Here is a 13,454-nt window from a genome sequence, read left to right as displayed (position 1 = left end):
TTTGTTTTGGTGGTGTTGGTTGAGGAAATAGTATTGGCGAGGACACCGGGAGAACTCCCTGCTCCTCTTTGAATAGTGGGATCTTTTATGTCCACCTTTGTTTAACATCTCATGCAGAATTTCCTCAGTACTGCACGGAAGCGTCCGTCTACTTTGTCCTCAAGCTCTGCAGTGGGGTTTAAACCCAGGACCACCTTACTCTGAGATGAGAATGGTGCCAACTGAAGCAAGCTGATACTTGGGGGAATGCTGTCCTACATTTTACAAAAAAAAAAGTGTAAATTGGCAATTCGATTTAACTTTTATATATAAAAAAAATAATTGTTTCCCTTCAATTTTAAGCAAAAGAAGGGTATGATGCCACTGGCAAGTTTGAGTAATGAAGAAGCTGACCAGAACTACGTACCTATGGATGCCAACTCTCCTCCACGCCTGCACTCAGTCAGCCACTCTGAACCAATCCAGGACACTAATTACGTAGCTATGACACCTGGTCCTTTTGATTTCCCAGCACTGGGAATGCAAGTCCCACCTCCAGCGCACATGGGTTTCAGGGTAAGCCCAAAAACTCCTCCCAGGAGGCCAGTACCTACTGCTGATTGTCAGCCACCACCAGTAGACAGGAACCTTAAACCTGACAGGAAAGGTAAGAGTAGATCTGTACTGTCTTCATTACTTTCAAATTATTTATATTTATTGTGGTTTAACCTTTTGTATGTTAAAAATACAAAGGAAGATTATATAACATAACTAGATTTTAATTTTAATATTGTGAGATTTATCACTGGAAACTTTTTTAAAAAGTGGATAATATTTTTTCCTTGAACATTTGAGATAAAATTATTTTAAAATGTTTGTTGATTTTGAGTTTTGCAAGAATGTGAAGTGTTGACAATCCTCACGTTAAAGTTTGAGACTTTTTAAGATGAAAGCACTGTGAAATGTAAGTGTTGTTACAAAAGTTGGAATAAGAGAAAACCTGCACAAAAGCTATTTACTCATTGCAGTGCCAATCTGGACTTGTGCAGTAGAAACTGCATTCAAAATTACAATTTTTTAAGATTGTATTTGCAGTGTTGCAACTATTAAATAAGTTGGAAAATAAACTTAATTTGCATGTCAATTTAGGATTTTTTTAATACAACTGAAAAATGTGACACTTTCCCAGATTCAAAATGAGTTGTTACTTTAATAATGTAACAAAGCATTTGCCAGTACCACTGTCCATGAGACAGGCCTGGTCTAGATTGTGAGAAAAATAATGGTGCTAGCCCGTGTCCTGTTACAAGACCACCTGCACTCTTAAATGCTTTTGGTTTGTTAGCATTAAATTGCATTCAACTGTAAAGCAGAGTTTCCCTACAGCACATGCAGATGTATGTTGGATGGATTTTGATTCCCTGACAGAGACATTACTATTTTTGACACTCTTTTCTAAGTTTGTGATGAAGAAATGGTATTATCTAGCCAAACATGACGCAGTAGTTTGCTGCAGTCAAACTTGGCTTGGATACTTTGTAATTTTGATTGGAAAAAATCTTTTAATTGACATTATTGCATAAAACCAGCTGAATTGCACCTGCTTAGTTAGTTAAATAGCTACTTTGACTCAGTCTACTGCAGTTTTAGAAAGGGTGAGATGCTAAAATGTTTTGCTTTGTGTTTGGAATGTTATTGTATCTACTGTCTGTATGATTGTTTTTATAAATGTAATGTGCTCGTGTACCTGGGCTTTGAGTACACCTTTCTGCAAAATGCTTTTATTGTATAGCTGCCATTGGTGGAGGATGCTGCTTGCTGAGTTTGTACTCAAACATCACTTTGCATTTGCTGCTAAGACCTTGGGTTAATTTTAACAATACTTGCATTAAAGTCATGTATAAAGATGATTCTTAATGTTTCATTAGGAAGTGAATTGAAGTTTTCTGCATCACTCTTGTCACTAGGCACATTTGGCATCTTGGTGCCAATAACTACAGGGAGAGGGGAAAAGAATCACTCTTCCGGGAATGTATTTCCTACATGAAAGTTCAGTACCTCGGGTTACTCCCACCTCAATCCTTGACCCCAGTGCTTTACAGCTCAAAATGCTTTCTTTAGTCCAAGTTTGGAAAGACAACATCTATAATTCTACTGCTGGGCATTTTTTACAGTTCAAGTGGACACAGCACAAAGATTACACTCTTGTTATCTTTCACTCAGATCCTAGTGACAATAATATGCATGTAAAACTTTGAAGAACATTACCTAAATAATCTGCTTAAAACACTTTTTTCGACCCACTGTCCTTTCTTAGTCCTTTGCTTCCATGCAATCAGCACTCCTTGTCTTGCAACACCCATGCTACTCAGAGTGTTAGACTGATGTGGTGTTGGGCATTACAGAGGGCAGGTAATGTGTCACCCTTTGAGGGATGGTGCACCCTGACAGAAGTACAGTATTCGACCCAGTAACATGTTTGTAGGTTGAAAATAAACGTGTAAATTGAAAGCATGTTTGCATGTACAATCACTGAGCTTGAATTACATTGCTGCAATGAGAAGGCAATCATCTTTTAAGGAAAAATATTAGGCTGCTTAAGAATTTGTTGAAAATGTCAGATAATCTTTTGGCAGATCCTTTTGAAAAAATTCCAAAGAGAATTACACTTCGTTTTTGTTCAGGATGTATGTTGAGCGTTGGTTCTTAACTGTATTTGATATTGACATTTATTGCGAGGGGGATGGAGTATAAAAGTAGGGAAGTCCTACAACTGTACATGGCATTGGTGAGACCACACCTAGAGTACTGCGTACAGTTTTGGTCTCCTTATTTAAGAAGGGATATACTTACATTGGAGGCAGTTCGGTGAAGGGTCACTAGGTTGATTCCTGAGATGAAGAAAGGTTGAGCAGATTGGGCATATACTCATTGGCATTTAAAAGAATGAGAGGTGATCATATTGAAGCATGTAAGATTATGAGGGTGCTTGACAGGGTAGATGCAGAGAGGATGTTTCCCCTAGTGGGGGGAATCCAGAACTAGGGGGTATAGTTTCAGAATAAGGGGTCGGCAATTTAAAACACAGATGAGGAGGAATTTTTTCTTTGAGAGTCGTGAATATTTGGAATTCTCTGCCCCAGAGAGCTGTGGAGGCTGGGTCATTGAATATATTCACGGTGGAGATAGACAGATTTTTGAATGATTAGGGAGTCCAGGGTTATGGGAGCGGGCAGGGAAGTGGAGTTAAGGCCAAGATCACATCAGCCATGATCTTATTGAATGGTGGAGCAGGGTCGATGGGCCAAATGGCCTACTCCTGCTCCTATTATGTTCTTTTGAAGAAAAAAAACACCTGATCCATAAAGCTCAGTGGTTTGCACTCTCACATAGACAGAAAGGCACTGAAAATTTGTTATTTTGCATTGTTGCTATAGCGGATATTTGTGGTTGTTGATACTGTTGCACGGGTTTGTGTTCAGAAATATTTTATTGTAAATAGAGAGTATTTTCCCAATGTTATTAAACAATAATGAAAACACATATGCGATCAAATTCCTGTGTAGACTTGGAGGAGTGCGAAGAAAGGAGCTTCCTAAGTGGAATTCATTCTGGAGCATGCATGTTGTTTATGGGCTTTATTGCCCCCCTCCCCCCGGTGGCCATGTTCCCTGTATATTTTGTTAAATCCTATGCAGACAATTCTGATAGAAAACAGCATCCTCAAATGGACTGCTGTTTCACTAGAACAAATGCTGTCAGTTGATATTGCATATGGTACTGTCAACGAGGTAACGGGAAGTCTAGATTTCCTAGATAGTGATTGTTTTCTAATATGAACCAGACTAGGTAAGATCAGTCATTTATTTTATCATCTTTAACGTGTGGTTTGACTAGTTTTAAAAAAGAAGTTACAAATTTCGAATTAAATTTTTTCCTTGGGGATTAATTTTAAGTATTAGATGTATATGTGTTGTGGTTAGCAATGATGTGCATTTGTGCTGATCTTTGCCTCCTAAAATATAATTGCTAAGTGGAATCAATAGCACTTAACATGCAAACTTCCCCGTAACACTGCAGATTCAAATCGTCATGTTTCATTTTTAATGTATACGAGATGTTTTCATTGTAGAGATGTGAAAGCATTGTTGAGGAAATGTGATGGAAATAATTTTTATTTTTTAAAAGCAGAGTTTCAGCAATTGAGAGTTCACTGCAACCTGGTAAAGGAACTGTGAACAACTATTTGCAGAAAGTTTTACCTGGGTTGATTTGTTACTATTTTTAATGGAGGAGCGTATTACTTTTGGTAATTTTTGTTTATGCTCATGTAAGAGTTTCTGTGAAGCTTTTGGACTTTTTACTACGTTAAAGGTGCTATATAAATGGAAGTTGTTGTTGTACACTACTAGGGAATTAAACACTTCCACTTTGGGCACTCGGTGCCAGGTTCAGCTGTTCCCAGGTCTAGTAGAAGCAGAGTTTCAGCCATTGAGGGTTCACTGCAACCTGGGCCAATGCAGAGTTCCTGCCCCACTCAACAATGTACTTTAACCCTAAACTCAGAAGAGTGCTCTCAACCGTACTCGTGTTTTTTTTTTCATTTCTCACACTAACCAGTTCATCGCATTCTCAGTGGCTTTCTCATTTGGTACCAATCTGTTGGCAATTTTGTTTAGGAGACCCAATCACCACTAGAAGCTGTGTGAGACCAAACTAATTTCACTTACAACCAGCAGAGAGGGGGAGACTTGCTTCCCATCATTCTGGACTGTATTCTCGCCCATGCCTCCGAGATGAAATGAGTTTGCCAATCCACCGTCCCTAATATTGACCTTAATCAGAGAAAACTGGAAAAAGAAAATACAAAGCCATCTGACAAGGGCAGTCTATTCATGTGGCAGTACTGGAATAAAATTACTGCAGCGATTTATCTCCCACCCACCCTCATGGCGAACATTTTATTGGAGGGAATTGACCATACTTCTGGGGAGAAAATGTGAGAAAATCACCCTGAACTGCTCTTTTACACCTAGCAGCCAGCTGAAATGGCATTAGTGAAACACTTAGTAATGGAATGAGTGAGGAGATAAACAAATTCCAAAATAATTAATATAGGAGGGCCTTTAAAAGGACATGAAAAGAGCTCGCAATACATAAAAATACCCCGTGAACTGTTTACTGGGAGATGAAAGGTAAACTGTTTGTTTAAAAATAATCACTGGGAATTGCCTCTGGGCTTTCCCCTGCTTTCACCATTGTAACTTCAACTGAGGTTCAGCAGAAACCCTGTCTATGCATGTAAACAGGGTTTCTGCCAAAGTTATGGTGGTATAGTGGGAGAAGCTCTGAAGAAATTCCAAGCAAATATAAATCTTTTCACTTACTAGTGTTCACTAAAATGTCATCATTATCATTAGGTCCCTGAGTCTGTCCCTGCCAGAGCATTCACCACCAAACCACCATCAACATGGAAGAGACCACAAGGCGAACCCAGAACAAGAGGGGAGGCCAACATAAAAGTGCTCCTTAACCGTATGGGCCTTGCCATCGATGAGGCACAAGCAAGAGCCCTGAACCATACGGCTGGAAGAAGTTGCTAGCGGCAACGTCCTCTTGTGGATAAACCCCTAGATGACATTGGGTCTCCAGTTTGTTGATGTATAATCAACATTGGGAATTTATAATTTTCTACATTCTGGGGAAGCATCTTTGCTTAACTAAAGTAACATCGCAGTCATTCCGCCCACATTATGTGGGAATTGGAGAGGATATTGAGCACTTTCACTTTGCATTTCTGCAGAATAATCTTAATTAGCTTTCATTCTAGAATTGCAGGGGAGAAAAGAATTGGCTCCATAGATGATGCACTTACTGTTTTCAGTGCTTAATTAGTAAGGACGACTTATTATGATTAGTTTAGTATGAAACCTATATATCAATGCACACACATTTCAGTAACAAATTTTGAAGTATTGTAAAACAATATAGTGGCCAGTGGATATCTAAAGTATCCTGGAATTGGGCAGAATATGACTAATGTCGCTATAAATCTCCAATCTTGTATGTTCTGAATTGACATTGGCAAAAACCAGAGCCACCGGCGGGTGAGGGCTTAATCTGCTACCTGATGAAATGTAGACTGACAGACATGAATGCATTAACATCTCAAAATCATCCCATCATTTTATCCACAGTTGAAAGAATTGTATATGTAGTGTATGGTAATGCATGTGCAAATAGATTTATTTTTAAATCCATCTATAGAGCAGACTAACAGCATTAACGGGCGTTTCCACAGAATCCATTCAAGGATATATCAGTTTGCACTGCTATACTTTCAACTCAACGTAGAGTTGTTCAGCTTTCATGCCAATTTTTCCCGATCTCTCCTGAAGAAATTCGCTCCCTGCTGTGGTACAATTTCATAGACATCATTTGCCTTCCGCTGCTTCGGCTAAATGACTAATGTCGTCCTGAATGGCTAGCGTCAGCAGCCTATTTAGCCATGAGGAGCATTGCAGCCAAACTTAATCCTACCCAAAGTAAAACAAAGTGCTGGAAATATTCAGCAAGCACTTATGCCCCTAAATGCCATGCAGGGATTCCTGATAGAAATGCAAGTGTGGTTATCTGGTCTGGACAGGATTACATAAGAACATAACATAAGAACATAAGAATTAGGAACAGGAGTAGGCCATCTAGCCCCTCGAGCCTGCTCCGCCATTCAACAAGATCATGGCTGATCTGGCCGTGGACTCAGCTCCACTTACCCGCCCGCTCCCCGTAACCCTTAATTCCCTTATTGGTTAAAAATCTATCTATCTGTGATTTGAATACATTCAATGGGCTAGTCTCAACTGCTTCCTTGGGCAGAGAATTCCACAGATTCACAACCCTCTGGGAGAAGAAATTCCTTCTCAACTCGGTTTTAAATTGGCTCCCCCCCTATTTTGAGGCTGTGCCCCCTAGTTCTAGTCTCTCCGACCAGTGGAAACAACCTCTCTGCCTCTATCTTGTCTATCCCTTTCATTATTTTAAATGTTTCTATAAGATCACCCCTCATCCTTCTGAACTCCAAGGAGTAAAGACCCAGTCTACTCAATCTATCATCATAAGGTAACCCCCTCATCTCCGGAATCAGCCTAGTGAATCGTCTCTGTACCCCCTCCAAAGCTAGTATATCCTTCCTTAAGAAAGGTGACCAAAACTGCACGCTTTACTCCAGGTGCAGCCTCACCAATACCCTGTACAGTTACAGCAGGACCTCCCTGCTTTTGTACTTCATCCCTCTCTCAATGAAGGCCAACATTCCATTCGCCTTCCTGATTACCTGCTGCACTTGCAAACTAACTTTTTGGGATTCATGCACAAGGTCCCTCTGCACCGCAGCATGTTGTAATTTCTCCCCATTCAAATAATATTCCCTTTTACTGTTTTTTTTTCCAAGGTGGATGACCTCACATTTTCCGACATTGTATTCCATTTGCCAAACCTTAGCCCATTCGCTTAACCTATCTAAATCTCTTTGCAGCCTCTCTGTGTCCTCTACACAACCCGCTTTCCCACTAATCTTTGTGTCATCTGCAAATTTTGTTACACTACACTCTGTCCCCTCTTCCAGGTCATCTATTATATTGTAAACAGTTGTGGTCCCGCCACCGATCCCTGTGGCACACCACTAACCACCGATTTCCAACCCGAAAAGGACCCATTTATCCCGACTTTGCTTTCTGTTAGCCAGCCAATTCTCTATCCATGCTAATACATTTCCTCTGACTCCGTGTACTTTATCTTCTGCAGTAACCTTTTGTGTGGCACCTTATCGAATGCCTTTTGGAAATCTAAATACACCACATCCATCGGTACACCTCTATCCACCATGCTCGTGATATCCTCAAAGAATTCCAGTAAATTAGTTAAACATGATTTCCCCTTCATGAATCCATGCTGCGTCTGCTTGATTGCACTATTCCTATCTAGATGTCCTGCTATTTCTTCCTTAATGATAGCTTCAAGCATTTTCTCCACTACAGATGTTAAACTAACTGACGTATAGTTACCTGCCTTTTGTCTGCCCCCTTTTTTAAACAGAGGCGTTACATTAGCTGCTTTCCAATCTGGTGGTACCTTCCCAGAGTCCAGATTAGAAAAACAAAATACTGCGGATGATGGAAATCTGAAATAAAAACAGAATATGCTGAAAATACTCATAGGTCAGGCAGAATCTGTGGAGCGAGAAACAGAGTTAATGTTTCAGTTTGATGACCTTTCGTCTGACGAAAGGTCATCGACCTGAAGCTCTGTTTTGGTCTCAAGCTGCCCTTGGGATTGAACTCATTGTTCGTGGGAGTTGAATATTTGGCCACTTGCTAGAGAAGCAATGAAGGTTTTGTAAGAAAGTAGTTTAATTTTAATCTGAACACAGTACTATAGCCAATGATAAATGTGGTTTGCTTCCCATGTAATTTGAAAGATTGAGGATGTGGCTTTCAGAAGTCATGATGTCTCCAACAGGCTTTGATTGCTGAACCAACTACAGAGGAGTGAAGCTGTTTACTGGAAGTGACTAGTGGTAAAGAGGTTGGGAGATGAAGATTAAGATTTGCTTACAATATAGATTTTGATACTGCATTCCAGGATTGATTTATGAAAAGCCTTTTCCACCCTAATTCAGCACCAAATTGGTAATCATTCACACTATACAGACCAATGTGCAAAATTGAAATATGTCACACTGATGAAATGAAAAATTTTCTTCTGAAGTTCGAGCTGAGGCACATTGATGGGTTGGAGCAGAGGAAGCTTTACTCCACATCCGACCATACATGGACATGCATGCTGATGACAGCAGCTGTTTAAAATGGAAAGTGTTCCATTCCTCAGCACCAGCAGCCCCCTCCTTTCTGAAATCCAAAATTCAAAAGTTTTTAAAAATAAAAGTTTTAAAAATAAAAATAAAGTTGTCTGGTAGAATTTCCTTTACAATTGACTTCAGTACCTCACGACCAGGGTTGGGCAAGAATTAGTCATGGTTCCCACAACTGATTGCTATCCAGCAAATCCTGCTAGAAAGTGCATATGTGTCAGCTGAAACCAGAATCAGGTTAGAGTGTGCTTCGCTTCTCCCTCTCTCTCAAAATCCTGAAGATGTTTACTGTTCAGACTCTCGTATCAAAAATGACTACTTGGGGAAGGCATCCGAGGGCAGGTGATGCCTGTGGAGCTGTAACCCTGTGGACGTTCTGAAAACAAGTGTGTGGGGTCCAGGGTTTGGTGGGGGAGGGTGAAATATTCGTTTTAAGGTTGGTGGTTGTGACAGGAGTTATTCTATTGGTTGCTTAGTTGTGGAAAGTTTGTATTAAGGGTGTGTACTCCTGGAAAATATTCTGCACTTAGCTTTTTGTATGTGCCTGGTTTGTCTACACCTCGCAGGACACTTGCATGCTGTAGCTTTTTGCTCTATTTAACAAAAAAATAAAGAATGCTTTGAGCCTCCAGCATGAGCATGGTGAGGACTGGCTGAACGGCCAGAGGTACATGTATCGCTCTTGCTCGGCTGGTTAACACTTGCACTTGCAATTTTGGCAAAGCTAACTGGTCATGCTAAAAGCCCAATGTTGCACAGCCATTTTACAGAGAAAAATTATAACCCAAGAGTCTTCTTTTCTCATCAATTAGGTCAAAGTCCTAAAATATTAAGAGCTAAACCTGTTTTAGAACGAACTGATACTCAAACAATAGGTGACTTTACTCCAAGACGACACAAGGGTAGGTAATGTTCAGCATGCTATGTTAAGATGCCTGGGAACTTTAACTGACTAAACCTTCAGTAATGATCTGTACTATACAATTAACCCTCACAGCAACATGTTGCATTTTTGTTCAGTAGACATGATACCTCTGTTTCCATTTTAGGTTTGTTTTGTACTTTTTGATACCTTTATGCAATGGCTTAATATCCTTAACTGTCTGCATTTGTAAAATACTTGCAGTCTAACAGCTTATCTGATTGCTATCGTTCCTATTTTTTTAAAAAGGTTTTAACGTTATCGTTAGTAAGTTCACTTTTTTAACCTTCCAAGCAGAATTGACTGACAACTTAATTAGACACTATTTGTATACTCTGAGGGAAAGAAAACTATTGTATAGCAACTTCATACCTTGATCTGAGGAGAACGTAAGAATAAAAGGCAGACGCTGTTTAGAGTGTCCTCTACTGTCCAAATGAGAGTGTGCAGAAAAGCTACGGCATATTAAAATACTGTAGAGAATATTTTTAGAACCCTAATAGTTTAGCCTTCTCTATATTGCTAAACAATTTGCATTCTAACATGAAGGAAACTAAATTTATATAATGTATAAAAACCGCAAATGAAAGTAGTTTTGTTCCTTGATCAGTTAACAGCAACCTGCCTGATCAATCTCTAGTCTTCCACTCTTTGGACAGAAGGAAAGAAGAGAAGCAGATTAAGCTGTAACTTATTCTTTTCCAAACGTTTTATTAGCAGGCAATAACAAAAGTTAGAGAAATAATTTAAAAAACATAGTGTGTGTTTGGAAATGGGTTGTGTTACTGCTTTTTTAACCAAAGAAATACTTGGTTTGGTGTGTTCCTTTTGATGTCAGTCAGTAGCTACAGAAAATTGTTTGTGCTTTTACAGAACTCATGGGATTAATATATGTTTAACTCGACTGTGTGATTGACATCATAGAGCAGATCTTGAATCTGTACTGTTTAGAAGGGAGGCTCGTTGGCCAGCAGCACACTTTGGAAATTCAGGTCTGCGTTGCCCACAATTTTCTAACTTTTCAAATGAATTTATGGAACATCATGTGCCTGAATTTCTGATGAATGCTGCTGGCCATTGAAGCTCCCCTGGCGTGTAAAATCGACACCTTGTTCAAATAAAACTGGCTATTTGTAGCACTTGATATTGGGATTGTCTGTATTTAATTATTTAATTTGTTCAGCTGCATCCTGAAATTTCCTCGCTAGCTTGTAGCCAACCTTGTTTAGCTGAGGTAACATCAACAGTTTTGGCAGTACATTTGTTGATTTTAAACAATCGTAAGATTTTTGTCAATTCTACTTTTGTGCAATCATCAATATTCAATAGCAAATACTTTAACAAAATAGTTTTCTAAAACTAGCTACACGTTCAAAACATTTGGCATGCATTCTTGAGATTGATGTTTAAACAAAGTTAATGTTAAGGGTTTTACCAGATCTTGATGAGATGTGGCTTTTTGGGGAGTGGAGATGAGAGGCGAGGAGAGGAGAGGAGAGGTGGGGTGGAGAAACCACATTTCTTGTTTGCCTGCACTTCCTGTGAATTGTCTATGTCTTCTGTGATGCCAAGTGATTTTCTAGTGGTCACAATAACGATCCATTGCAAGTCCAAGAGTGCAAAACACAGTTGAACCTTCTCAGACAAATCAAAACTTTGACCTGTTTAATGGAGAGTATTTTCAAAGGACCCAGTTAATATCTATCTGCAAGATTAGTTACAAGATATATACTTTTCCAGTTTTAAATGATTTTCTAGTTCAAAAAAAAGTAAACATGTCACCAGCACTGTAATATTTTTTGTCTGCTGTACATAAAATAATGATACCCAGAAATTTCCTCACTATTTATACATCAAGTATATTCATGTGCACTTTTTATACCACAGTTAAACCTGCTCCATTGGAAATTAAACCTTTACCTGAATTTGAGGAAATGCAGGAATTAGCTCCAGTCAGATCACCAGTGACCAAAACGTTTACCAGAGAGTAAGTAATAACTGTTGCTTACTATTTGTTATGTGTAGCATTTTTTCTTTGTCATTGCATTTGTTCAGATTTTAGATGAAATCAATCTTTAAGTAATAGCCTTATTGACTGCATTAATTATGTGTTTTAATGTTTACGGAATTTTTAAGGTTTGAACTGCAGAGTAGTGGGGTGAGACACAAAAAAGGAGTTGCCATGTCTCCATGCTAACTTTAGATAACAAAAATGACCAGAAACTCTAGTTTCCCATTCTGAATTTATTGCCAAGCTGACATTCCACCTGGATCTTGTATCCTCTCCTGCCAGTACTCTCTTGGCTACGTGAGTTCTGTCTCCTAACTTGCATTTTTTTTGTCCTCCAAACACAAACTTCCTATTCTGTTGGCCTTTCGTTATCTCCTGTTCAAATCTATGATCCAAAAATGATTTGGATCCAATTCTCACTTTCCGTAGGCCCACATTATTTGCCAGATGACCTGAGATTTTCATCCTCAGCTGATATAATCCATCCTGCAGAGTTACCTACAAAATGGCTTCTTATTCTTCCATCGTCTGTTCTTCCTGCACCACTTTATTCTGGAGCCTAGATTCTGTCAAGAGACTTGAAATTAAATACATTAAGTTTATTTTTTTTTAAATATCAAATTTGATTTTATTTTTAAGTAAATATGTAAACATGTGTAATCAGCAAATTGTTTTTCACTTAAGGTTTGGAAGTTGTATGTTGTCAATCGCGGCATTGTTTTTTTTTTGCTGGAGGGATGTAATTTACCAGTCCCTTCACGTATATCCTATAAATATTGTTTTTAAAAACTAATTAACCCAGCAAAATTGTTAACTAATCCCTTTATTGAGTTCTCGGGTATAAGCAGGGCACAGCATTGTAAAAACATTTGATTTACTGGTCCGCACCCTGTTCTGCAGGAACAAAAACTCCCATTGCTGTAATAACAAAACACAAACACGAATCTATTTGTGGAAATTGGCTTGTATATCAGCTGAAAGAATGTAATCCTTGCAAGCCGGAGCTTGCTTGTACCACTTTGTGGTGAATTATGCAGCATATTGCACTGAAACGTGTCAAACTCCTACTGAGAAAGGCCTAGTTCTAAAATGTTTAATTGCTTAGATTGGATGCATAAATCCAATTGTCATCTTTTATATTAAAGGAATACTCCAGTCTATTCATAAATGGTAATTAACCAGTATACTAAGTCTGTTTAAACCCCATGTGTTCGCTGTTTTTTGAAGAAGCGATCCTTTTTGAGATACATCGCATATAGATTGCATTTTCAGTAGTTATCCGTGCAAATGCTGCTTTGCTTGAAAAATAGTGCTTAAAATATTAATTGGTTTCTTCTTCACAAAGATTAACTTATTATGGACTTGGTCACAATGTTCAATTTCACCAAATATGGTTGATTTTTGATGTTTAGCTTGGATTTTTTTTTAAATGCTTAATTATCATTTATAAAAGTACATCAATGCTTTCTCAAATCCTGCACTGGTAATAAGTGTATGCTTTTCTTGTCTCTCTAACCTAATCGTGTAACACCTGTTGATCAACTTGGGTATTGATAGTGAAGCTATATAGTAATCTGCCTTTCATTTTTTTTCCAATACCTTGCTTGACTGTTTTTTGGGGTTGGGGGGGTGGGGGTTGTGGCTGACTGGTGCTAAATAGAACTGAAAGAAGA

At 38.8% G+C, this 13,454-nt stretch overlaps 1 protein-coding gene across 6 annotated transcripts in view; it reads left to right on the top strand.

Moving 5' to 3' along the window:
* Positions 1-13,454, top strand: part of gab1 (GRB2-associated binding protein 1) — a 281,418-nt gene that overhangs the window by 259,656 nt on the left and 8,308 nt on the right. For 4 of the 6 annotated variants that reach the window (XM_070872027.1, XM_070872036.1, XM_070872017.1 and 1 more), the window contains 3 exons: positions 343-646; positions 9,661-9,750; positions 11,658-11,757. In XM_070872027.1, coding sequence (XP_070728128.1) covers positions 343-646; positions 9,661-9,750; positions 11,658-11,757 — 494 coding nt within the window. The remainder of the gene's footprint in view (positions 1-342; positions 647-9,660; positions 9,751-11,657; positions 11,758-13,454) is intronic. The other 2 variants (XM_070872052.1, XM_070872044.1) reach the window with 1 other exon arrangement.

This window comes from Pristiophorus japonicus, chromosome 2 (assembly GCF_044704955.1).
Source record: "Pristiophorus japonicus isolate sPriJap1 chromosome 2, sPriJap1.hap1, whole genome shotgun sequence".
In the NCBI taxonomy this organism is placed as follows: Eukaryota; Metazoa; Chordata; class Chondrichthyes; family Pristiophoridae; genus Pristiophorus; species Pristiophorus japonicus.
This window is presented reverse-complemented; position numbering and strand designations above follow the sequence as displayed.